This window comes from Periophthalmus magnuspinnatus, chromosome 16 (genome assembly GCF_009829125.3).
Source record: "Periophthalmus magnuspinnatus isolate fPerMag1 chromosome 16, fPerMag1.2.pri, whole genome shotgun sequence".
In the NCBI taxonomy this organism is placed as follows: Eukaryota; Metazoa; Chordata; class Actinopteri; order Gobiiformes; family Gobiidae; genus Periophthalmus; species Periophthalmus magnuspinnatus.
Window position 1 is genome coordinate 25,997,913 of NC_047141.1, and position 26,965 is coordinate 26,024,877.

General features: G+C 39.4%; 2 protein-coding genes across 4 annotated transcripts; one reads left to right on the forward strand and one right to left on the reverse strand.

Annotated features, from left to right (window-relative positions):
- The first annotated feature begins 1,406 nt into the window (after positions 1-1,406).
- On the forward strand, positions 1,407-12,875 carry LOC117383319 (potassium-transporting ATPase alpha chain 1). The gene is made up of 24 exons (XM_033980468.2): positions 1,407-1,529; positions 1,626-1,730; positions 1,828-1,887; positions 1,961-2,164; positions 3,177-3,290; positions 3,363-3,497; positions 4,365-4,482; positions 4,549-4,817; positions 5,431-5,509; positions 5,604-5,723; positions 6,897-7,006; positions 7,083-7,217; positions 7,528-7,720; positions 8,256-8,431; positions 8,548-8,684; positions 8,899-9,049; positions 9,651-9,819; positions 10,246-10,400; positions 10,764-10,887; positions 11,298-11,443; positions 11,931-12,064; positions 12,327-12,428; positions 12,520-12,611; positions 12,687-12,875. Exons 1-24 carry the CDS (start codon positions 1,518-1,520, stop codon positions 12,713-12,715), a joined length of 3,069 nt encoding a protein of 1,022 aa, XP_033836359.1. The 5' UTR covers positions 1,407-1,517; the 3' UTR covers positions 12,716-12,875.
- Positions 12,876-13,000: 125 nt separating this feature from the next.
- On the reverse strand, positions 13,001-26,766 carry LOC117383320 (DENN domain-containing protein 3-like). 3 transcript variants are annotated; one of them, XM_055228232.1, is made up of 28 exons: positions 26,609-26,766; positions 25,400-25,512; positions 24,303-24,498; positions 23,727-23,816; positions 23,535-23,650; positions 23,332-23,453; positions 23,136-23,247; positions 22,951-23,070; positions 22,742-22,840; positions 22,542-22,661; positions 22,301-22,416; positions 22,079-22,234; positions 21,898-21,994; positions 21,699-21,802; positions 21,442-21,617; positions 21,200-21,359; positions 20,703-20,898; positions 19,755-19,923; positions 19,281-19,540; positions 18,440-18,610; positions 18,186-18,315; positions 17,993-18,100; positions 16,068-16,207; positions 15,310-15,467; positions 14,772-14,908; positions 14,584-14,696; positions 14,200-14,334; positions 13,001-13,727 (listed from the first exon to the last, which is right to left on the reverse strand). In XM_055228232.1, exons 2-28 carry the CDS (start codon positions 25,481-25,483, stop codon positions 13,518-13,520), a joined length of 3,795 nt encoding a protein of 1,264 aa, XP_055084207.1. In that variant the 5' UTR covers positions 25,484-25,512; positions 26,609-26,766; the 3' UTR covers positions 13,001-13,517. The 3 variants fall into 3 exon arrangements, with proteins under 3 accessions (XP_055084207.1, XP_055084206.1, XP_055084208.1); XM_055228231.1 differs by lacking the exon at positions 26,609-26,766 and having other exon boundaries at positions 21,200-21,362; XM_055228233.1 differs by lacking the exon at positions 26,609-26,766 and having other exon boundaries at positions 21,200-21,362; positions 24,418-24,498; positions 25,400-25,415.
- Between the last annotated feature and the right edge of the window lie 199 nt (positions 26,767-26,965).

The following is a 26,965-nucleotide window of genomic DNA, read 5'->3' on the forward strand; positions in this document are numbered from 1 at the left end:
CACATAGAAATCATGATTTCTATGCTTTGTCCCTGCACTGAATTATGTTTGTAAAGGTGGTTTTATAAGTTTATATCGTTAATGTTTACCATGACACAGACGAGTAAGATAAGGTCTTCTTACAGTAGTTTCATTTTATATTTACAACTAAATGTTTACCTCCCACTAGTGGCCAAATGGCATCCATGATGTCAGAGGACAGGGTACTGACCTCTGATTACTTGTACAAAATGTGACATGGTATGGCTTTAAGTAAGAGAGTAAAATACTATAAAATGATATAATAATAAAACAGCCAGCAGCTATGTGAAAGAAACTGCTATAGCCACTGAGAATTCTTATCTTATATTTACTCAACAGGAAACTGGTTTGTGGTACAAGTCTTGAAGGTGAGTATGACCTTACATTTACTAAAATTTAATGGACTATTATGAGAGTAAATAAATGCCCCCTTTGTGTCTTGGACGTGATAATTACAGGTCTCTAAACACATGGCATTGGCAGTGAGGATGTATGTCTGAAGTGTATGGGACCCAGGAGTTGTGGTTACTGTTCTCTGTGTTTAATTACCTGATGGACACAGACAAAGGGCTCTTCACCTGCGAGTTGTGCTGAGGAGGACAGGCCTCAGGTGGGACAGCTGATTAACTCACACACCACAATATACCTCACTGTGCTATCCCACTGTGACCAAGTAAAGCAGTACAATTTCACATTTGGATAACACATTTCAAGTTTCTGATTCTAAATAAAGATCCGATTATTTACTTTAACAGCTAAGAATCAAATTAGCTTGGGTGACATTGAGATAACTCTAAAGCATAGACTGTATAAAGTTTGTGTATACAGTCTATGCTCTGAACTGACTTTTTCTAATGAGTGTGAAAAACTTTATACAATACTTGTTTGCCCATTAGAAAACACAGTAATAATCAAATATTTAAAAATAGCAAACAAAGCCACATACACACAGAATGTATTGATGTATTGCACTTAAGCCCTTTGTATATGTTGTGTGTGTGTGTGTGTGTGCGTGTGTGTGTTTTATATAGGCCTATAGGCAGCTCAATGTTTGTGTCCAAATTTAATATAGATACCAGTTGCCCAAAATTCCTCTTACACCCTTTAGATTTTCGAACCTTACTGTATTATTTTATCTGAACTGAGGATGTAGAATATTGAAAAGTGACATTGTTGCGTTTATAACCTTCTTTCGTTCCCTGCTCTAATCAGTTTATCACAAAAAACATGCAGAAAGATGATAAGAAATGCCTTCGAACTACGCAGAGCCCACGATACAAGAGGTGGCATGTGTGAATAACCTGTGTAAAGGTGACATTGATGATGTGGATGAGAGGGAGGGGCTGCTATAAAAGACTGAACTTCAAATTTGTCCTGTTCCTCAAATTGTGTTCGAATGAGAGAGAGACCAGACTCCAGCCAAGATTTCGGGGCAGAAAAAGGAACGAGTCGTCTGGACCTCCATAGATTTAGGAGAGCCTGTTAAACCAGCAACCATGTCGAAAAAGGTAGAAATTCTGAGTATAAACTGCATTTATTCTAGTGTACGGGTTAATTACATTGACAATAACTAAAATATCAATACATTTTTCTCTTAACTGTAGGATACTTATGACATGTTTGAGATGGATGGGGACATGGATAAGAAAAAGAGGAAGAAATTGAAGAAAAAGGAGAAACTGGAGGGCATGAAGAAAGAAATGGACATTGTAAGTGTTGTTTTTTTTATTATATTACTAACAATAAAGCACCAAGGAGGTCACTTTATAACTTACTTCCTGAATATGTATAATTTTTTTGTTTTAGGATGACCATGAAATTACAATTGAAGAGTTTGAAATGAGGTACAACACAAGCGTTACTAAGGTAAAACCCATAAAGTTTATTTATGTAAATTCTCCAAACATGCATAACCTTGTCCGCATTTCTCTTTGCACAGGGCATGACCAGTACCTTTGCGGCTCAGATTTTGGAGCGGGATGGTCCCAACGAGCTGAAGCCCCCCAAAGGCACCCCAGAGTACGTGAAGTTTGCCCGGCAGCTGGCGGGGGGTCTGCAGTGTCTGATGTGGGTGGCAGCTGTCATCTGCTTCATTGCGTTTGGGATTGAACTCGGAAGAGGAAACATGACCAGCTTTGACGATGTGAGTTTGTCTTTATCTGTGGATTTATATCTAAAAGATTTCTTATATAAAGTCCATATGGTTTTCACGGCTTTCTAACTATTTACTTAGTTACATATAATACATACACATATAATTCCCGTGTTAAATATTGATCATAGTTTTACACCAAAATAGAAGGATGAAATAAATACGTTGTTCTGTCAGTGTTAACGTAAATTTAAAGATCCTATATTACACAAAACTGACTCTTGTGAGCTTTAAGCCGTGTTATAATAATGTTATCACTTCAAAAACATACCTAGATTTGTGTTTTCTTTCATTCACACATGTTTGAGTAACCCTTTATTAATAGTCAGTCTACATTTCCAAAGCTCAAAATGCTCTGTTCCACCTTGTGATGTCATGATGTGGTAGTTTTCAAGTTAACAGCTACATTTAACCTTTAGTTCAGTACAGATTGGTGATTCCAGGGCTGAAATTATCCAAATGATTCTAGTGAGTCCATAAAGTGTATGGACTTTAAAAACACGCTGGAGCACTTCCTGTTTTACCACATGACATCACAAAGTGGAACATAGTGTTTTCTGTTTTAGAGAAGAACTTTACGTCTAAAAATGCTGCGTTTGTGTGTTAAAGATGTGTGAATGAAACAAAACACAACTCCAGGTATGTTTGTGATGAGGAAACAACATTATAACATACATCAGAAATAGTGTAATATGGGCCCTTTAACAAAATAAGGTGCTGTTATATATTTTTATTTGTCAGTAAATAGCTATAAATATGTGTAAATAGGATGAACTTTCGGCCTTTTGTACTGTATGTTTTCTAGGTAAAACTCATAGCATTACCTGTACTTATGTTACATCATGTCCAACCAGGAAGTAAAATTGTAAACTTAAATCTACAATCTAATTATGAAAAAATAGATAATATACTAAGGCAAATAAATAAATTATGAATGAAATTATGTGAAATATGTTTACTGAAATGACGTGTCTAACCTGTCCCATGCACGTTTATCTTACAGCTGTATTTGGCCATCACCCTTATTGCTGTTGTCGTGGTAACTGGCTGCTTTGGCTATTACCAAGAGTTCAAGAGCACGAACATCATCGCCAGCTTCAAAAATCTAGTCCCACAGGTTGGTTATCACTGACTATACAGGTCCCCTTGTTTTTTTCTCATGTCTCATTTATATGTAAAATAAACGCAGCAAGCTGTAGTTATCCGTGATGGCCAGAAGAACCAGATCAATGCAAACGAGTTGGTGGTTGGAGACCTGGTGGAGATAAAAGGAGGAGACAGAGTTCCAGCTGATATTAGAATCGTCTTTGCTCAAGGCTGCAAGGTACTTTGATTGTAAAGCATGTCAAATGAATAAGTTTTGCCTTTGCAGAGGACATCAAAACATTAAAAGCCTAACGTTTAATGGAGTTGGAGTGTGGGTAAAATTACACAGATTACACTATTTTCTGATCTATGTTATAATGTTGTTTCCTCATCAAAAACATATCTGGAGTTGTGTTTTGTTTCATTCACACATTTCATTCACAAGTTCAACACTCTACTCCACTTTGTGATGTCATGTGGTGATACAGGAAGTGCTCCACTGTGTTTTTAAGATCCATACACTTCATTTTACTAGAATTATTTGGATAATTTCAGCCCTAGAATTGCTAATCTCTACTGTACCAAATTTAAAAGGTAGCTGTCAACTTGAAAACTACCACTACATGACATCACAAGGTAGAACAGAGCATTTTGAGCTTTAGAGATGTAGACAAACTTATAATAAAGGGTTACTCAAACTTGTGTGAATGAAACAAAACACAACTCCAGGTGCGTTTTTGAGAAAGTAACAACATTTTAACATGGGCTGAAGCTCACAAGAGTCAATTTTGCGTAATATAGGACCTTTCAATTTGAATGTCTTTCTGCCCCAATCTGTAGATTTACAGTAACAAAAAAGTAGCAAAAACAATTATTCCAGTTTTGAAAGACTATTTTTCTTTTTCTTGCCACATTTTAACTCACACATATTATCAACAAAAAAATCTAGTGGATATTACCAAGGTGAGAAAACATTACTATACAAGCCTCTGATGACTTTAAAAAAATGTCTTTTATATTTAATCATATTCTACAATCTGAAAGTCACCAATTCAGTCAATACATTTTCCAAATACTAAGTGATTACAATGTTAATCTGTGCCAGGTGGACAACTCATCTTTGACTGGAGAATCAGAACCACAAACCAGGAGTCCAGAATGCACTCACGAAAACCCTCTGGAAACCCGAAACATCGCCTTCTTCTCTACAACCTGCCTAGAAGGTAGAACACAAAGATAACCAACATAGAACATAAAGATACTAACAGTTTAACATTTCTGGTGTTCAGGTGTAGCCACTGGTGTAATCATTAACACCGGAGATCGCACTATCATCGGTCGGATCGCCAGTCTGGCCAGTGGAGTGGGAAACGAGAAAACTCCCATCGCTATAGAAATTGAGCACTTTGTGGACATCATCGCTGGACTCGCGATCTTTTTCGGCTTTACTTTCTTTGTTGTGGCCATGTTCATTGGATATGCTTTCCTCGAGGCTATGATCTTTTTTATGGCTATTGTGGTGGCGTATGTGCCAGAGGGACTGCTGGCTACTGTCACTGTGAGTATTACCAGAAACATATATATTTAAAGGTGCTGTTTGTACTTTTTTGATATGCCGGCTGCCAAATTAGAGCCTCCCTCTGCCTGTAGCCTCCCTCTTCCTGTCAGATCCTCTTTTCTCTTCTTTAACGCAGTTTAAGACTAGACTGAAAACCCACCTCTTCCACCCTGGCATTTAATACTAGATAGACAGGATATCTTGTATATATATATTTTTTTTTTTACTTTAATGTGAAGTACTTTGGTCAGCTGAAATTGTTTTAAATGTGCTACATACATAAACTGGAATTTAATTTCCACATGATTCTTTCCATTGAGATACTGCTTTGCTTTGAATGTTCCACAGTATGTCATTAACTGTATCTAGCCTTTCTACTGCTCACAGAAAAAAAAACAAAAAAAAGAAGAAAATCATGGAGTCCTGTAGTGTGTGGGGTCACTTCTCCACAGCTCTGACTTGGCCTAATTTTGCCACATGCTTGTCTTCATAGAAATAGATTCGTGCTATAACCTACTGTGGAACATTCCAGGCAAAACAATATAATCTCCACGGTGATGAGTACATTTCTGGACGATTTTATTTTGAAAGTAACCCACTGATTTCTCTACAGGTGTGCTTGTCACTGACGGCTAAACGTTTGGCCCGGAAGAACTGTGTCGTCAAAAACCTGGAAGCTGTGGAGACACTTGGTTCGTACAGAGACATAGTGGTGTGTTTGTTCAATATGTTTCAATTATAACTTCATTATTATTATTATATACATCTCTGTTCTTTTATATTTAGGCTCCACGTCTGTGATCTGCTCTGATAAGACTGGCACCTTGACCCAGAACAGGATGACTGTGGCTCACCTGTGGTTTGACAATCAGATCCACGCTGCCGACACCACCGAGGACCAGTCAGGTACACTGTCAATAGGAAGAGCAGTACACTGTGGTCACGGATGAGAATTTACTGTATAATTTCAGATAGTGAGCATGAGCCTGCACGACTCTATGGAAGATTCACTGTTTTTGAAAGAAATATCCAAATTAGAAAAGCACTAATGTTAAATCTTATCATTATTTGTTAGGGATTGGCTCCATAAACCTGCAATATTAATCTCATGGTTTATGCCGTAATCTCTGGATCTGATGATCAAAGATACAGACTCAGGGTAAAAAGTTGAACAGTTTATTTACAGGCATGGAAATGTAAATGTTGATTGACGAATAAGATAGTGGAGAGGGGGTCGTATGCTGACATCTTCGGGCCAGTTGTAGATAGCGGGGTCAGAGGCTGGGGTGTTTGTAGCGGATGTGGAGAGCTGGGTCGGAGGCGGAGGTGCAGAGTAGTTACAAGGAGCGAGATCTGGTGTAAAACGAGAAAAAACGGCTGAGTGCTGAGATAATGCGCATGAAAACTAGACTAAGCCAAGTGGAACAGTACCACGAAGGATACACGGATGATCTGGCGGAGTTTGTAGGATCCTCAGCCCCTTTGTACTCCCAAGGTGCAGGCTCGATTGCTAACGGGCTGCAGGTGCGTCGTGGGTGGTGCCAGAGTCTTCGCCCAGCTCCAGACAAGGATAGAGAAGGGAGGCCGGAAAGACAGCACAGAAACACAGGGACAGACTGGGATCTTGACAGTTTAAGGCCCTTTCGAGTGTCTTTAGAGCTGAATAATGAAACCACTTTCTGAAGTTGCTGTGAGAAAATAATTTCACTTTTGTTTATTTGTGCTGACAGAGAAGATACCCAACTTTTAAACCTGGTCAAACATCTGCAGTCCAACAGTTAAACAGCAAATTATACATTGAATTCTGACCTGTTGTCCAGCTCAAATTGCAACTTCTTACAAAAATACAACCTATTCATGGCTTTTAGTTTCATGTTTATAGAGCATTTTGAGATATTTTTTACCATTCAGAAGATATAATATTGTGTTTTAAATAGTTAATTACTGTGACAATGGTCCCAATATTTCATCATTCTGAAACCCATGAATAGTGTTTATAGAGAAAGCAGATAGACTGTGTGGGATACAATTTAACAGGTTTATATGGGAATTATAATGCACGTAATGTATTTTTTTCAGGTCAATCCTTCGATCAGTCGTCAGAGACCTGGCGTTTTTTGGGTCGAATAGCGTCCCTGTGCAATAGAGCCACATTCAGACCGGATCAGGAGGGGGTCCCCATACCAAAGGTGACATAAACATACTGTACACCGCTGTGATGTCGTGACCAGGTTTATTCACTGTTTCCTTCTGTTTTTCAAATAGAGGATTGTGGTTGGAGATGCTTCTGAAACTGCTTTACTTAAATTCACTGAGCTCACCATTGGGAACATCGCGGAGTACAGAAATCGCTTTAAGAAAGTTGTAGAGGTGCCGTTTAACTCCACCAATAAGTTTCAGGTGAGCTGTTTAACCTCAAACTCAGGTATTACACTGTAGATGTTAGGGTTGTCAAAAGTATAAAAAAAAAACACACACACTAACCTAGAGAGTATTAAAAGATACTCATTTGAACAAGTATTGATACTGACATAAAGACTAGTGTAAGATCTCATGGTAACATAAAGAAAGTGCTATTAATTTGTGTTGAAAATGAGTCTATTCCCTAAGCTTTTGTTATAATTGTGGTATAGGTGATTTAGTTTTGTGACACTTACAGATTTATATTGTGTTATGCCACTACTTTATGTCATTGTGTCTGTGTGTGTAGTTGTCCATACATGAGCTGGAGGACCCCTTAGACCTGCGTTACCTGTTGGTGATGAAAGGGGCTCCGGAGCGAATCCTGGAACGCTGCTCCACCATTTTAATCCGAGGCCAAGAGCTGCCCCTGGATGAGCAGTGGAAGGAGTCCTTTCAGACTGCGTACATGGACCTGGGAGGACTGGGAGAGAGAGTGCTGGGTCAGAGACTGGTTAAATATATTTCATTTATTGTAAAAAAAATATTTACAATAATAGATTATCACAATTCATGATCACTTACTGTAAAAAAAAAAATGTTTCAGAAGCAGTCAGTTGGACAAGGTTTTTAAAATAAACATCTTAACTCCACCCACAGTACAGGGCAGTACCTGAAGGACTAAAATGTAGTGACAGAGTTTAACCACAGGTGGCAGCACAAACATATTGTTTTTACTGTTTTAGACCATAAAAATGCAAATTAAATTGACCAACACTAAAATGGATCAGTTGACAGTTGACAAAGCTACTAAAACTCCATGTACACAGTTTAGTTGCAAAAAAAGAAGTTGATTTTGTGTTTAGTACCACTTTCAGTTCACATTTGGATTCCCATTTTCTACTTAAAAGCCTTTGTCAGTTTAATTTTATTTGTGTCTGCCTGGTTTTCCTCTGGCTCCATCACTTTGTAAAGATGCCCTTTTTATTTATTTTTTATTTTTTTATTGTATGATGTATTCCTATGTCTTCTCTGCAGGTTTCTGTCATGTCTATCTGAATGAGAAAGAATACCCCAGAGGCTACAACTTTGACCCGGATGATATGAACTTCCCGACCTCTGAACTGTGTTTCGCGGGTCTCATCTCCATGATCGACCCGCCCAGAGCCACAGTGCCCGACGCCGTCATGAAGTGCAGAACGGCTGGGATCAGGGTAACCACATTTTACTGCAACGTACAGAGATGGATGATGGAGCCAGTACAAATTTCTCAAATAATAGCACCCTGACATTTATGTATTACGACTCAAGTAGAAGTTTGAATTTTCAGGTTGTCATGGTAACTGGAGACCACCCAATTACAGCACGTGCAATCGCGGCCAACGTAGGGATCATCTCCGAAGGCAGTGAGACCGTGGAAGATATCGCTCAAAGGAAACGCATACCAGTCGAACAAGTCAACAAGAGGCAGGCCCATTTAATCAGTCATTAACACATTTATTATGTGTTATGCTTCTTAATAAACTATTTGTTCATTATGATTTAACTCTGTATTCATGCTTTATTAAGGCTAATTAAGGTGTAGTTATTATAAAATGATAAAAAATTACCAAATCACTATATCAGGTAACTATTTGATATTGCCAAGCCTTTAAAAGTTTTTATACGTGTTTTGCTTCAGGGAGGCCCGGGCCTGTGTGATCAGTGGGGGGCAGTTGAAAGACATGAGCAGTGACGAGTTGGACGAGGCTCTAAGGAATCATCCGGAAATGGTGTTTGCCAGAACGTCTCCTCAGCAGAAGCTCATCATCGTGGAAAGCTGCCAGCGCCTGGTGCCTGCATAGGGACAAAACTCAGCACTCAGATATGGCAACATCATTAATAGATGTTGATTTTATTGATATTTATTATATTTTATTTTCATTTGGATTTGGGGTAAGCTTTTTAGGTGCACTTTCTCAATCCCCATGAGGAATTCTGTCCTCTGCATTTGACTCACCCTTAAAGAGCTAATATTATACTATTTTCTGATCTGTTTTTAATGTTGTTTCTTCATCACAAACATACCTGGAGTTGTGTTTTGTTTCATTCACACATGTTTACCTCTCAAATCCTGCAAATTTTGGCGTAGAGTTCTTCTCTAAAACAGAAAACACTCTCCTAACTAAAGATAAAAGGTAGCTGTTAACTTGAAAACTAGCACTTCATGACATTACAAGGTAGAACAGAGCATTTTGAGCTTTGGAGATGTAGATTGACTAATAATAAAGTGTTACTCACAACTCCGTGTATATTTTTGATGAACTAACAACATTCTAACATGTCTTAAAGTTCACAAGACTCAATTTTGCACAATATAGGACCTGTAAATGCCGCTGTAGTGACTTATAGATCATGACTTGACAAGTTCATGAGACATTTTCTTTTCCATAGGGCTCCATTGTTGCTGTAACAGGTGATGGTGTGAATGACTCTCCGGCTCTGAAGAAAGCAGACATTGGTGTTGCTATGGGCATTGCCGGCTCAGACGCTGCCAAGAATGCAGCAGACATGATCCTTCTAGATGACAACTTTGCTTCTATCGTCACTGGGGTGGAACAGGGTATAACTGGAATGAATTTATATAATTATCATAATATCTTTGAGTCACTAGGCCCTACTCTAGTGCATACCATCTCCACTGAATATTAGCAAATTCCTCCAAATCAGTGTTAAACTATTGAGATTCAAGAATGTAGGCAACGGTAGCTCATGTGGGTGTCTGTCCACTGATCCGAGAGCGGCCAGATCCACTGACCCACAGGTTGACAGTGTGATGAATGCTTTTGTTGTGCCCTTGGGCAAGACATTTAACCCACCTCGTGTCTGCTTACACTGGTGTATGAATGTGTGAGTGAATGGGTGAGTGGTTCCTTGATGTAAAGTGCTTTGATTGCCCTGAAGGTGGAACAACACTATGTGAAACCTATCAGTATAATCTAATATATAAAAATGTTTGGCTTAAAGTTGTATAAACATGTCTCTATAGGTCGTCTTATCTTTGACAACCTGAAGAAGTCCATTGCGTACACTCTGACCAAGAACATCCCCGAGCTCACCCCGTATCTCATCTACATCACTGTGAGCGTGCCACTTCCTCTGGGCTGCATCACCATCCTCTTCATCGAGCTGGCCACTGATATTGTGAGTCTACTGGTCTTATAATCAGCGAAACCTGGGGTGCCATTAGTTGTCACATACTGAGAGGACATGTCTTATCACAGAGAGCACTTTTGGGTTATTGCAAGATGGTTTTAGTTGAGTGAGCTGGCAACCCAAAGTGAGAATTTCATCGCTATTTCAGTCATAGAACATTGAATTGTCAGCTTGTTATCAGCATAAAAATATAATGTAAAAATAGATTTAATTTAAACATGTTTACTTCATATCTGAGAACACATAAACAGGGTTGGTTTATACAATATTTAAGACAAATCCTACATATGCTTTTAACATCAATGAAGGTAAGATGTTTGTATGATTCATGTGTGATTATCTCCATTGCAGTTCCCCTCTGTGTCTCTGGCCTATGAGAAAGCTGAGAGCGACATCATGCACTTAAAGCCTCGAAACCCTCGTCGTGACCGTCTGGTAAACGAAGCCCTGGCTGTCTACTCCTACTTTCAAATAGGTGAGTTATTCTTCTTAAAAACTACAGAATTAATACATACAAATAGTTAGAGTGTTTTGTCAGATTAATTAACTTGTTGGACCTATCAGATCATGTGACTTGCTTCAAAATATGTCTGACTGGTTTCAGTACAGGTTATTCGACATTGCGAAGGGGTTTAGTCATTGCTCTATCAATTGTCATTTTTACTTTTTTATCGAAGCTAAATGATGAATAAAACAAGTTACACAATTCAGGTAATATGAGCAATTCAATCCAAGCTATAAACTAAACAAACCAAGATAATATTCTGAATACAAGATGTCCAGGTATAATACTACCCAAGATGTTCACTTTAAGTAGTGTTCATGAATGTCATTTTAGTATATTATGTTATTCCTGATTGACCTTTGCCCTCTGCTTTGTTTTAGGTGCGATCCAGTCCTTCGCAGGTTTCACAGACTACTTCACAGCCATGGCGCAGGAGGGCTGGTTCCCGCTCTTATGTGTGGGGCTGCGCTCACAGTGGGAGAACGTGGAGCTGCAGGATTTACAGGACAGCTACGGACAGGAATGGGTTCGTAATAACATGTGAAAGTCCAGACAGAGCCGAAAATATTCAAATTAGGACTGCACAATTAATGTAAAGGTGCATTATTTAACTTTTCTGCTTGTCTTCATGGAGAGGCGATTGCTTTGCCTGGAATGTTTCACAGTTTGGAATTATTAAAAGCATCAGTCTATTTACTAAGTTGAAAAACAGATGAAGCAATAACATCTTCTTGAAGACATGCAGGTGGATGAACCTCTCCCAGAAAGGTTACACAGTGCACCTTTAAACGTCAGTGTCCACTAGTGAAAGCAGGACCAAAACCAGAAAAAACTGGGACTATACATACATTTTCATTTTCTCTGTAAGGAAAACAAGCTCTTTTCTTGCGATATGGACATTGCATTGCTGATATTGCGATAACAATTATTTTGCAATAGATTGTGCAGCCCTAGTTTAAATAGAATAAATACAAATAAAACACATATTATCTTACTCTTCCCTTATGTTGCAGACCTTCAGCCAGAGGTTGTACCAGGAATACACCTGCTACACAGTGTTTTTTGTCAGTATAGAAATCTGCCAAATTTCAGATGTATTGATCAGGAAGACGCGTCGTATCTCTGTGTTCCAGCAGGGATTCTTCAGGTAACAAAATCATGCTCTGATACGGAGTCATTTGAGTTTAAGATGGCCACTGTCAGGAGTGTACTGCAACTGGGCTCTGTATAATTTTATCTTCTTACATTCGGTGCCAATCTTTAGCCATAATTTTGCCAATAATTTTTAATAATTGAAATGAAATGAAGACAGCTAATTTAGTCTGTTAATTGTCATAGTGGGAGCAAAAGCAGCAGTAGGTAGATTTAATAGATTGTCAATCAATAATAATTCATATTTTTACCCACAGAAATAAGGTTCTCGTAACAGCCATCGTCTTCCAGCTCTGTTTGGGAAACCTTCTCTGCTACTGCCCTGGGATGCCCAACATTTTCAACTTTATGCCAATCAGGTATAGTCCTCTAACCAAAACCAAAACTGCATTATTTAAAACAACTGTATAAGTAAAAATAACATAATAATAACTGTTTGTGTGTGCTCAGGGTACAATGGTGGTTTGTTCCTGTTCCATATGGCATTTTAATCTTTGTTTATGATGAGATCAGAAAGTTAGGAGTGAGGAGAAATCCAGGAAGTAAGTTTCATATTAAACTTGACAACATTTTGCATGTATTTCAGCACAAGTTAATCTAATGTATGTTTTTAACAGGTTGGTGGGATCAGGAGTTATACTACTGAAAAAGAAAACATCATGATTACGAATGCAGAGGAACACAGGCCAAAGAAGACTGTATAGTTGTAATTTAATGATAATAAATAAATTCAGATTTCAAAAGAGCTATTTCAGGGCAAACATCATTAACAAAAAAGCATACATTGTCATATAAAGCTGAAGCCAAAATTGTATTGTATTGAGAATTAAATAACATGCAAAACAGAAGTTGGTTCTTAGTTCTTTCAAGTCCTAATAAAAGCTGTAATCTGCAAATAATTCTTACCCCCTGAGCTCCAAACCACAAATATCTGACAGTGGAAATCAAGTTTACGCAGAATGAGTTCATTGTAACTCCAGATCTGACCCATAGAGACGACATAATGAGTTTAACGTTCAAAAATGAATGTAGATTCGGGATTTTTGGCATTACTGCTGCTCAGATGACATCACAACATTTTATTGGACCATAATATTTAATACAGAAGGGGGCAGCTAAAATTAATAATGTTAAAATGCTGATTTTGGTTGTAATACAGCGAGTTCTTCGGTCGAGTCACTAATAGAAATGATCAGGTTAATCATTTAAGAATTTACCTTTTGGATATTTTATAGTAAAGTACAATGTAATCAATAGGGAAACCTGACTCTGAGCGACACATCATCACGCTCTAGAATCAGAAAACCACCAGTTGATCAATGTAGAGAGACTTCAGTTTCTTTGTTTTGTGCATTTGTATATATGTAGCAGTCGTTGTAAGTCCTCTCATGTAGTGTAGGTCTATAGTCTTTTCAGAATCTCTAAGGGAAATCCACACGTCCATAATTTCACTCGACTTTCCAGATGGCAATCTTGCCATCCCCTCTGGCCGAGCCGCTCAGCACGTATCGGCCCTCCGCAGAGCACAGCGTCTGGGTGCTGTCTGTGTGCGCCTGCAGCTCTTTGTCCACCTCATGTGTCTCTGAGTCCAGCACCAGCACTTGGCTCCTCCCCTGACCGTCACCATGATCACCACTGGCACGGCAACCCACCCAGATCTGCGGAGGTCAGACACATGGATTATGAATGGTTATGCTAATTCAGGAGTGCAATTGGTGACCCTAAACCTTTTCTTTAACATTAAGATAAGAATTTGATGGTAAAATCTGCTGATATAACTCAAAATGCAGGTTTATGTCTCTGTAAATGTTGGGTCTACACACATGAAACACGCACTGTAGCTTTTAAAGATGTAAAATTATCCAAGCCATCAGCCTTTACAATAATTCTGTTTGATGTCGTTTCAAACTATCAAAACAGTCTAACCTAACATGACTTATTCATGGATTTCAGAGTGACAAAAATCTTGCACAGCAAGAAAATGAAATGCCAGTAATCCTCAAATGTCACCGATAAACAGGAAGATGAAACCCATGAATAACACAACAACATACCAGTACATTTACCAATCCTACCAATGCTGTGATGTCATCTAACTGAGTATTGGAATGACACGTTTAAAACACTGACCTGGCTCTTGACTTGGATCATACAGGTGACCCCTGAATTTCCAGGGAGTGTGATTCTCTTTGAGGAACGTCGACTGTTTATACTAAAGACAAACAGGTCTCCAGAATCTGCACAGCCGGTCCACAGCTGTCCCTGCTAAAATCAATACACATATTACATTATAGTACATTACATTATGTACACAGTAGGAGCAGCACAAAGACAAGACAATATGACTAGATTTGTGCTTGATGTTTTGTCTAAACACATTCTCTCTATTTATACAGTCTTACTTGTGAAAGTACATTGGCTGGTGGGAAAACAGTATCATTTGAAGTGGTATAATCTACTTGAAGTACTTTTCCATATAACTGAAGATATGTATTATCAAACATTCTTTCTCACCTCAAGCATCACAATGAAACAGCTGAAGTTACTGCTCCGGACGTCATCAGGAAGTACAATCCTCCTCTGTGGGGTCCCACTCTTTTTCAGTTCCACAATACTGTCCACACAACCTGCAGGAAACACGGCAATCTTTAAGTCTATGATTATTATTATTAAAACTAAAGAATACAGTTTTTGACACTCACCGCACCACAGGGAGCCATCATGGATCTGAATGGAGGAGAGTCTGGAGCAGCTCAGGTAAAACTGACGCTTCACTTTGAGACTGATAGAGTCCCAGAGCAGGATCGTGCCATCGCAGCTGCATGAGTACATCGCCTGACTGAAGCACAGGCCCTTTAAACCAAGGTCTCACCACGGTCCACAGGCAAAAGATAAATGTGCAAATGCAGAGAACCCCACTAGCCACTAAGGGATCCCAATCTAATTATATTACATGTAATGTGTGATTTTGAAAACTACTAAAAAGGGTTGATGGCAGGGAAAGGTTTTTTGTTTTGTTTTTTTCCCATTTTAGGTGTTATAGATAATTTTTTCATTGGTTACCGTAAAGCAGATTAGCTCCCATCAAGCTTTCAAACTATTACATTTCATTTAAGTGTATGAGAAAAATAAATGGAAATTTTACTTAGCAGATTGTGTGATGCACAGAGGTGTTGTTTGAGAATGACTATAGCTTATGGCTTTATGACTGATTTATCCACATACATATTTAAGTTGTACCTTTTGTGCTCACGTGTGTCGACTGCGAGCCCGGTCACTTCCTGTCTGTGCTCAGTCAGCTGTTTGTTACACGACATACTGTGAGTGTCAATGATGTAGATCACAGAGTCCTTTGAGCCGATCCACACTTGCTCCTGCACCAATCCCAGCATGCAATTCTGTAACACATAACCAGGTACAACAGACAACCACTCAATAACAAAGGTTTACTTAATATACTTAATATAAGGTGTAAAACCTGAGTAGGGGGCTCATGTTGCATTGTCTTTGCTTACACATTGTAGAGGTGTAGATTTATTTTATTTCATATGGAACAATTTGTTAATTTGTGTAATGTAATAATACAAGTTTCTTTGCTTGTTATTACAAAATAATTATGGATGAGCACTTGTCCATCGATCTGAAGGTTGGCAGTTTGAATCCTGCTCTTTACATAAACGTCATTGGTTGAATGGTCAGATCCACTGACCCAGAGGTTCCCGGAGCAAATCCGGCTCCCGCAAATGAATGTTGTCATTGTGTCCTTGGGCAAGATGCAACCCACCTTGCCCCCAGTTCCTGTGCACACTAGTGTATGAATGTGTGTGTGAATGGATGTTTGAAGGTGGAAAAGTGCTATACAAAAATGCAACCATTTACAGATTAACAACAGAATTACAGAAGCAGTAAGCAGACATGGGTCAAAGCTAGCAGAAAGAAAAACAGCTAGCTAGATAGCTCAACATGTGGGTCATATTTCCATACAAAATGCTTCTTACCAGCTGACACTCCCCCACCATAATACAGTCCTGCAGAATGGACCAGCTGGTGGCGTCAAACACAACCACTCGGCCTCCGCTCAGAGCCACCCACAGCTTAGGGTTCATCTCAGTGCCAGAGTCACTGCACGTCAACTGGCCTGGAGGGACAAGCACACACAAGGGGCTTAGTATAGGGCTATAAGAAAGATTACTCACAACTGTATAAAAAACTATTTGAATAGTGACAATTAGCAAATAACAGAGGCAGCAGTCATGTGGGTATTTTAGAGTCCCTGTGTTTCCATAGTCCAGGGGGTCTTATTGTAAAACCTATTAAACCATTACCAAAAAAGTACAAACAAGAGTGAACGCAGCCTTAGTTCAACAGTTCACATTTCAAACATATCCAAAATAATAATACTCATAAATATGTTTAGAGTTTGTTTTAAAAGATACATTTAATTTAATCATAATTGCAATTTGATCTTTCCCAAATGGCTTCAGCCCTGATTGTCCTACACTTTTTATTGTACTAATGCCATTTTTTTCTGTGAGCATTACTATAAATCAAAGCACATTAGCACTAAAATAGTTGTGTCTTGTGAGAGCGTAAACATACAGCGGATGCAGTGATTTGCAGTTGATTACATTGAAAGACAAAGCTCACAGTAAATTTAAGGCACATGATCAGTAAAAGACATATATCACATTTAACGCATATTTACAATTAAGCACAATACATAAATACATCTTATGGGCTTTTTTCTATCTAGGACCATTTGTTCTATTGTACTGTTCAAATGACCTTTCACATAATGAATATTTATCCAGCCTCTCTCTCTAAAACCTTCAAGTCAGGCTAGAAATCTAGGGATAATAATGGACTCAGACTCGAACTTTAACAGTCACATCAAATAAATAACATCTGCAGCTTTTTACCATCTAAAACATTGCAAAAATCAAAGGTTTACTGTCAAAACCAGACTTATCCATGCATTTGTCTCCAGTAGGTTAGACTACTGTAACGGCCTGTTCACTCTCCTCTCTGCAGCGTTAAGACAGCTGCAGTACATCCCGAATGCTGCTGCTCCAGTCCTGACTAGAACCAGGAAGGACCAGCACAGTCTTGTGCTCAGGTCTCTGCACTGGCCCCTGTGGTTCAGAGAATAGACTTTAAAGCAGCTCTGTTTATGTACAAGCCTCTCCCACATGTTAGTGACATATGAACCATCTCACACTCCAAGGACTTCAGGGACCGGCCTCCTGCTGGTGCCCAGAGTCAGGACTAAACATGGGGAATCAGCGTTTCAGTTTTTTCCAACTAAAACCTAGAACAGTCTTCCTGAAGATGTGAGACAGGCCTCTACTTTGACAATGTTTAAATCCAGGCTCAGGTTCTGTTTAGCTGTGAATATGACTGAAAGGTTTTTATTCTGCACTTTCTGTTTTAATGTTAATGATGATTATTTATGTTTAGATTTGTTTGTATTGTGATTTTAAAATCTTTCTTAGTTACTTTGTGTATGACTTGTGTTATACAATTAAACTCGCCTTGCCTTTCCTGATGATACGGAAAACACAGAGGCCAGGGTTAATCATCAGTCTTGGTTAAGGATGTCACTTCATGTTTTTTTATGTAACTATATCTGAGATGTCTCCATAGATATAGATATGTTTAATGCAAAACAAATCATTTGAGAGCAAAGAAATTACATCTCCACAGAGAAAAGGAGGTGGCAGATCCTCCACCTAAAAAGTTACATAGTGCACCTTTAATATCAATGGTCACATATATGGGTTTAGGACAAATAAATAATTCTTTCTTATTTGTAGTTAATATTTATCAAATTGTAATGTTTTGTCCCACAGTAATTATACATAACATTTAATTTCGACTTGTTGACGTTGCTTCCCCAAAGTCAGTAGAAAGTACAATGAGTTACCTGGAGTATAGAGCAGCACATGCACAGTCTGTGGCTCTGGGAGGTCCTGGGACGGGTTTATCTTATGTTTTAGAGTCTCAGAGGTCACTTTGGGAACCATCATAGGAACTAAAAAAAAAAATTGAAAGTATTGCAATGATATGTCATGATTAAAACCTGTTTAAAGGCCAGAAAGGTAATGTAGAGTAACCACCATCATGTTTGAGTGTATCGAAATAGGCGAGTTTGGAGGCAGCAGAGATGGACTTCTGGGTTTGCTGGGAGCCGACCACAGCATCCATCAGCAGGACATTGGTCAGAGCTTGGTTCATGTACTGGGGATCCTACACATAAGGCAAACACAGTGACGTGATTATTCTTACGGCATCTACATGAATAAACTGTATCTGTGCTGTTCTCTGGTGTTCAGGAGCTGTTATGTTCACAAATTCACCTATATTCTTGTACCTTGTGTTGGTCGGCCATCTTGCGTCCAGTCCACATCTCCTTCACGATGAGGTTCCACAGTTCAGTCTCTGTTTTTAGATTGGCCTCAAACACCTCAGGCCTGCTGCTGGACTTTATACGGAGAGACGGGATCCGCAGGAGGAGGAATGGGGCAGAAGAGACCTTTACTTCCTGCAATTACAGTATACAACATTTAACAAAGACGCACTATGTATGTGATAGCTTTGCTTAATGTTCCACAGTACAGCATTCAACTGATCTCGATGGAGACAAGCAGATGATGGCACAAGGTCAAGTTACAGATCTGTGAAGAGCTACTTGAATAAATGCTTCAAGATCTCTCAAGATGTCATGTTGTAATACAGGACGTGCTCCACTGTGTTTTTACGCTCCACCTACACCTTCACTAGAATCATTTGGATAATTTCAGCCTTGGAATTGCCAGTCTCTACTGAAAGGTAAAAGGTAGCTGTTAACTTGAAAACTATCAATTCATGACATCACAAGGTGGAACAGAGCATTTTGAGCTTTAGAGATGTAGACAGACTAATAATAAAAGATTATTCAAACATGTGTAAATGAAACAAAACGCAAATTCAGATATGTTTTTGAGGAGGTAACAACATTATAGCATGGCTTAAAGCTCATAAGAGTCACTTCTGTGTAATAGAGCATCTTTAAAGTGCTTTTAGCAGGTTAGAGTGCTAATTAGTTAACATTATATTTCAGATATTGCTAAACTATTTTCTTCACAAACTGACACTATTTGATGTCATATTGATCAAAGGTATTATTCCACCACGCTAAATGTTTCTATCTGTAATATGCACAAAATTATTACCTGAATGTCTCTAAATTTTGTTATTTCCAGGAAGTTAGCTCGCCCCTCAGGAAGAAGGAAAAGCCGTTTCTGTGTCATGGCAATTTTCCCGACTCCATGCGATGTCTTCACACAGGAGGAGAGTTTATAGACACATTCACTGTAATCCAGCTGCTCAATCACATCAGAGGGCAGGTTCACATCTTGAGCTTCGGCCTCAGTTTCCTTCCAAAAAGTGTAAAAGTCTCGAAACAAATCAGGATCCACTTGTTTAGACTGACCTGGGAGACAGAAGTGTGCTTTACCGCTCTGTAACAAACATCACTTGACCCAGTAGTTTTTATATAGACATTATGATTGTGTGGGACTAATTGACACTCCAGACTTCTAGTTTTCTGTCACAGTCACAAAGTTAATCCTGTTAAGTCATGCATGATGTTGAACAAGAACAGAGTAACAAGATAAAAATCTGAGTGAATAAATGCTGCGTTGTACCATCTGTGAGAGCACCAAACAGGCGGTGGATAGTGGCCACGTCTTTGACAATACCACACTCCTGGACACAGCGCACAAACTCCTCCAGACTCAGAGGCTTTCTGGGCAGCTCAAACTTCTTCACGTGGTCATTGCCGGGATCCAATGTTTTTTCATTTTCAGTTTTTACCTAGAAACACAGTATGGCATCACATTTATCTACTGATCATTTATTCAGTTAAAAGATTTTTATATTGCCAGAATATATTTGGTTTTGTCACAAGCTTGTCTCCATGGAGATAGCAAAGTTTTGTGCCATTTTGTGTAACATTCCAGCCAAAATGACATCTCCATGGAGAAAAGAAGGTTCTAGACCCTTAGTATGCCATTTATTTTAACAGGATCTAATGAAAAAGAGTCTGGTACTGTTAGTGCCATATGAACCATCTCGCAATTTGAGGACTTCAGGGATCGGCCTCCTGCTGGTGCCCAGAGTCAGGACTAAACATGGGGAATCAGCGTTTAAATTTTATGCAGCTAAAACTTGGAACAGTCTTCCTGAAGATGTGAGACAGGCCTCTACTTTGACAATGTTTAAATCCAGACTCAAAACAGTTCTGTTTAGCTGTGCATATGACTGACAGGTTTTTATTCTGCACTCTTCTCTTTTAATGTTGATTTTATGATGATTATTTGTGATTATTTATGTTTGATTTGTGTGATTTTAATGTCTTTCTTATTCTGTAAAGCACTTTGAATTACCTTGTGTACGAATTGTGCTATACAAATAAACTTGCCTTGCCTTGCCTTGCCTACTCTCATTGGGCTCTCACTGTATAAATGAAGATAAATGAAAAAACAAAACAATTTCTCTATTGATACTCATCTTATCCTGTAATTTAGACTGTGATCGTAAATTAGTAGTTCATATTCCAATTTTACCCAAACAGTCATGGTAAAAGTACTGACTTTGAGGATGAGTCGTTTGAGCTCTGGCCTGCGGTCGGCCTGCTGCCTCTCGTCGCGGTGCAGTGAGTCCACGAGCCATGTGACCAGAGCAGTGGGGAAGATGGCCGTGTCTGTTTTATACAAGCTCTGGAAGTCACTCAGAGCATCCAGCCGGCGAGAGCAGAGGGTGTTAATGAGGCCGCGCAGATAGTAGAATCTACACAAGGGAACACAAATAATGGTTTACTATTACTACAACTATAACAACAACTACTACCATTACTACTATTATCTCATTTCATTTATTTATCTGAATAAGACAGTGCATAATAATCAATATGTCAACAAGCAGCTTCAACATAAATATGCTGGAGTTTGGTAAATTTCATCCAAAGGCAGGTAAAAACATGAAACATTCAGTTAGACTACAACAGACACATTAAAGACATAAAACATATTACTGCTACCATAACTACTACTACTTACTACTACTACTACTACTAATATGACTGTAATACCTTGCGAGTAAAGCAGAGTTCTCATGCTGTGCAGAGAAGATCGCCTTGTTGAGCTGCTGAATAATTTCCAAGTAATAACCTTGGACAGAGTGGAAGGACAGGGAGGCTGGGAAGTCTGGAAGTTTGAAAATCTTTGCAGGTTTAGGTGGTGTTCTAAATGCTACTAGGAGAAAGAATACTGACATTTTAGTGACTTCTCGAATTAACTGAGTAGATGTCATTTTAATAGCAAGAGGACAAACCTAGATCAGGGATGATTTTGTGGAGCAGGCTGGTCCTCTGGAAGCTCTGGTGGTCGCTCAGGTTGGGCAGGCTCATGCCTTGTCTCTTCAGCTGGTGGTCAGTCGCAGAGCTCCTCCTGCGTGCCTGGATCTCCTGCATGGTGGGCCTGCGAGAGACTTCCACTTTGGCTTTCATCCTGAACACAATCACCTGTATTAGCTCAGATATACAATGTACACTTTACACATTACACATACAGTAAATGAGGTTAAATCACTTTTGTGTTTCTGAGCGCGTGTTGAGTTCCATGCGAGCAAAGCTGTCCATTTTCTTATTGAGGCGATCCTTCAGGAAGGAATGAAAAATGTGTGTCTCCAACACCTATGGACAAACCACAGATATTTAAATAAATACAGTGTTCACGGTTGTTCACGATGTACAGGTTGTGTTTGTGAGTACACATGAGTATGTTGTACCTTAGTGTAAAAAAGCTGCTCATTGGGCTCTCTTGTCTTCAGAAACTCTGCACTATTGAACACCCTGTGCTCATAGTTGAGATGGCTGCAGACATCTCTGTTGTTTACACATACAGAAATGATATCAAATCATTATAATTATCTAATCTCATATTTGTTTGGGTCACAGAAAAGGCCTGACCTGAAAATGTTGACGATGAGCTCCAGAGAGATCCTCTGGATATCGTGGTTGAGGGTTTGTTGCCAGGTGCGTCTCTGGGCTCTGTGTTCGTTTATGTCGGTGCTGCTCGGGCTGTGGCACTGACTCAAGTCAAACTGAGTCTGTAAAGACTGGCACCTGCCAAACACAGACTTATAGATTAATGTGCATTCATTAATTGTATTTATTCTCTATTGTGTTTACCTCTGTGTGAAGCACTCAGCTGCAGACCCTGGAATTTCTGGCAGATTCACAGTCTCAGAGCAGGACGTCGACACACTTCCATTATCAAGATTAATAAGGACCAGATCATCGGTTTCCTGGGCAGAACAACAACCAAAACATGAGCACTTCAGTGGTTTACATTACACTGTATGTATATAATATATAATCATCAAATTAATTTGCACAAATTGTGAAGTAACACTTTTTGCAAGTTACCTACAGATGCAACTTCTTCAAAATGGCTGATGTGGCAGCCCATGAGGAACGCTGTAGGAGCCATGAGGAAGTCCAGCATACTCCGGGCTAGGACGGGGACATAGGGGTGCTGCCAGGACAGAGGCTGAGGGAAGGGCCATCAGTTTTTATAGAATATGTACTTTTAATGCATCTATGTATTCATACATTGCCAATATAACACACCCAGAGAAAAAGCAGTAAACACTCTGCCACCAGAGTGAGACGAGCCCAGTCTGTAGAAAACAGCACCACACGCTGCTCCTGTAGCAGACAGGACAGCACCTGCACACAAGGGTCATGATCAGACACACTGAGTATATGCATATAATAAAACACAAACCTACTGGGCTAATATACACACAAAAACACAGTATAAGTGTGCAGGCCAGTACCTGTAGTAACTGTTGTGGTGTGAAGCAGAGCAGAGGCAGGTGCAGCTGCAGGTCCACAGTTGGACTGTCCCTGTCCTCCCCTGACGGCACAGTGATTGTCAGAGGCCTCAGAGAAAACATCTGTAACAAAAGCTTCTGTTACATACTATTACATAAACACTGGACTATTCATCTATGGACCTCACCAAATGCAAGTGTCCAGGAGGGGGCGCCGGCACCAAGGCAAGTTTAGCTGCAAACTCCTTGACTCTGTCCTCCAGGTCTGACACACGACAGGACCTCAGCTGAGGTAAAAAGCTGAACACAAGAGGACGCAGCTTAAAAAGTAACTTACTAAACCAACTGAACATAATCTAATGCAGATGCCACTGAGTCTCTCACCACGATAAACTGTCCTTCAGGGCTGTGAAGAACGGGTACTTGGATATAACACAGAAACTAAAGGCTGAGAATAGCTTTGGACTGCCAGCTCCATTTTGATTTGGATATTGTGACATGTCGTCCTGAAGGAAGACACATATTTAAGTATACTCAAAAAGTATCATTATAGCTACTGCATATATTTGAAAAGATGTTTTCAGTACCACTATAGTTTTAAAACACTGCATGACAACACTAAATGTTTTATTGCCAAAAACATCTGTAAACACTAGAAAGTGAAACTGCTCTTCTCTTGGTTCACTCATTACTTGAAGCCCACCTGTAAAAACAATGTGGATATAATTATGTGAACAACATGAACTGTATTATGTTCCACATAATAACCACACTCATACCGGGGAAGCAGAGCTGAGGTAAAGCCACAAGGTCTATGTCTTTGGGAACAGTAACATCATCACTTCCTCTTTGCTCTGCCCCTGTCCGACCTAAATAGCATAACAACAAGCATTTTATTCCTAAAATACCATAGAAAATGGGCTACATTCATGCTCTACAGTATTTGATACAGTCATAATTTCAAATGGAGGAGAGGGGTCTGTATAACACCATGGGAGACTGACTGCTATTGGAAAAAAATAAATAAATAATCAAATTTACAATCTGTGGGATTGACTAATGGCACAGCTTTCTGAAGTCATTGTGAAAAAATCCCATTTGTTTAATTAGATATTAGATATTAACCATAAACCAGGTCTGCAAATCCAACATTTAAACAGTAAATTCCACCATAATATTCTGAGTTGCCCTCCAGCTCAATTTTTCATGATGTTATTATGACCGTAGCCTATCCATGGGCTTAAGGATGATCATAAACGTGGTAATAGAAATTAATGGTGAATAGTCCTCAAAATGTTGCCTATAACAGGAGGCTGACAGCGCCTTAGAGATTAAATACTATATATAGGGTCCACCTTGAGCAATAGCAGCAGTAGTAGAGTACAGGTGCTCTCTCTTCTTGCGTATGAAGGACCTTCTCCTCCGGCCGTGCGAGCGCACCAGCTCAGAATCTGTGTGCAGTCTGCTCACAAAGGGAGGGGCCAGGACATGCAGCACCTCCGGCTCCAGCGTCACAGGGGCCCCATTACTGACAGGGCTCTGCTGCCAGCTCTGTGTGTTAAATAGTTATTGCAATCAATAGTTACAATGGTGTTAAAGAAAATATTAAAATTGCCATGTGCAACTTTTCTGGTGAAGGGTAAGCCTGGAATTTTCTACACTATGACATTACTGAGCAGCCCTATGAAGCCTGCGGCGCCCACTGCCCCAACAGCACTTCAGATGAGTCAGATACAGAAGACAAATTTCATTCTATATTTTACTTGAGAATAACATTAGACTCCATTTCTCTTTGTTTCTCTGGGCCAAAGACTGTCTGAGTTTAACTGGAGAAAGTTGTTTTGCATTCAAACATATTGATTTGTTGGATGCAGTATATTCACCTGAGTGTCATCTGCATAGTTGTGGTAGGACACATTATTGCCACATATTGACTGACTTAATGGCAGCATGTAGAGATTGAACAAAAGGGGTCCCAGGACTGACACCTGGGTCACCCCATAGGTCAGGGCCATGTGATTTGAGATATAGTTTCCAATTACAATAAAGTAGTCCCTGTCTTCTAGATAGGACTTAAACCAGTTTACTGCAGTACCAGAGATGTCCACCCAGTCCTCTAGCCTATGTAAGAGGATCCCATGATGTCAAAAGCAGCACTCAGATCTAACAGGATCAGGACTGAGACTTTGCCTGCATCAGTGTTCAGGTAGATGTCATTTGTCATCTTAATAAGAGCAGTCTCAGTGCTGTGGTGGGGTCTAAAACCTGACTGGAAAACATTTGGAGAAAGTAAGTTGTTGTAAACAACTTTTTCAAGAACTTTGCCTAAAAACAGAAAATTTGAGATGGGTAGGTAATTGTTCAGTATTGTTCAGTATGGCATCAACACTGTTCTTGATGCCACTGTACAAAGGTGATATGGCCAGGTGCATGTGTTGATTTTGTGACTTACCTGGGAGAGTTCTCGTAGTTTCTCACTGGAGGCTCCCACCACCACACAGGCCTCTAGCAGAGCAGCAGGCAGGTGCTCACCCATCCTTCACAACACTCCCACTAAACTAAAAACTATGCAAAATAAACTCCGATCAATATAACGCTTTGTTTCTGTATCTTTAGGTCAGTCAAAGATGCACTATGTAACTTTTCTACAGTGGAGGTTCTGCCACGTGCTTGTATCCATGGAGATGCCTAGAATGTTCATCAATATAGCATTAGACACACAAACATGTGTACTCTTGAGCACAAAATGTACATATTGAAAATGAAAAAAGAAGTGTGACAAAGAGGATGTCCCAGGTCATTATTGCTATTCGATATTTTGTTGTAGTGTGTTTTCTACTCCCTTATTTGTGAATGTGACCATCTGGAAGTGGCATGGAAGTACCAACTTGTTTCTTTGGAAATTAGTTTTATTATATGGAAAACAATGACTTGATGTGTTTCTAGATGGTTCTGGACTCTGCAGTAGATGAGTATGTGACAGGGGAGCATGTGTTCTGTCGACTGTATTGTTGGTCAGAGGATGTGACATGATCATATACAGAACCGTCATATGATCTTTGAAAAAAATGAAAATTCCACATTAAACCATATCACTCACTCAAGGCCACAACATTCCTTCAACTGCATACACTTTCACAGATAAACAAGAAGGCCTATGCAATAAGTACTTCATCATAATTTAGAATTATACACAAATAACATCCTACACTTCTTTAAATTATCTTTTATTTAAAGATGCACTGTGGAACTTTGGTGCCACCTGCCTTTTGTTTGTTTTCTTGAAATAATCCACAGTATGGCAAACATATCTATCTTGCATTTAATCAGTTACAGTTATGTTGAAATACCTTGAAAAAGATACATTCTTTCTGTGAGCAGGTTTGGGACTTAAAAAATAGCCTATTATATATTTATCTCAATCAAACAAAGCAGCATATAAGGGCACTGTTACTATACTAGTATAATTTTAATCACTGTATTATTATTAATTCTCAAACCAAGACAGTGTTTACTATAGGCTATTACTTCCACTGTGCGGTTTTTTTTTGTTTTGTTTTTTTTAAACAAAGTGAGTCTTGGCTGTCAGACCTGTGGTTGTGTCACGTGACCAGCAGTCACATGTTGCAGGTGAGGTGTTCATCAGAAGCGTTTATCTTACCTTTACTCGGTCTCCAGTCCTGTTCGGAAGTAGCGTTGATCCAGAATTGCAGAAGCTGGGTGGGCAGTAAAGTCCCGCACTTGACTCCTTTGAGAGAATACCACTCCGTGCGCTCTGTGCGCTCTGTGCGCACTCTTCTCTCTCATGCTTTTTAATCTCGCCCTGCTTCCGGGTCCTGCTGCTGCGGATCTAAACATGCGCATTTACAAATGGAGCGCAACGAAGCGTGAATAAAGAATTTGAAAGAGTTATGAAGGCACTAAGGGGGTTTTCCTTCGATACAATGTAATGTCTAGTACTCACCGGAAGATGGCGCTAACTAACCTTGAGTCACACCAAAGTCAATGCAGTAGAAAT

What these genes read in the sequence shown, in the direction of transcription:
- LOC117383319 (XM_033980468.2), top strand. An exon ending in GGAAGCTGTGGAGACACTTG is followed by an intron (nt 5,510 to 5,603) that starts GTTCGTACAGAG and finishes TTTTATATTTAG; the next exon opens with GCTCCACGTCTGTGATCTGC. An exon ending in CTACTCCTACTTTCAAATAG is followed by an intron (nt 10,888 to 11,297) that starts GTGAGTTATTCT and finishes GCTTTGTTTTAG; the next exon opens with GTGCGATCCAGTCCTTCGCA.
- LOC117383320 (XM_055228231.1), bottom strand. Translation starts at nt 25,483, where the DNA reads ATGGGTGAGCACCTGCCTGCTGCTCTGCTAGAGGCCTGTGTGGTGGTG. An exon ending in TACTGCTGCTATTGCTCAAG is followed by an intron (nt 23,817 to 24,302) that starts GTGGACCCTATA and finishes TATGCTATTTAG; the next exon opens with GTCGGACAGGGGCAGAGCAA. An exon ending in CAAAATCATCCCTGATCTAG is followed by an intron (nt 21,363 to 21,441) that starts GTTTGTCCTCTT and finishes TCTTTCTCCTAG; the next exon opens with TAGCATTTAGAACACCACCT.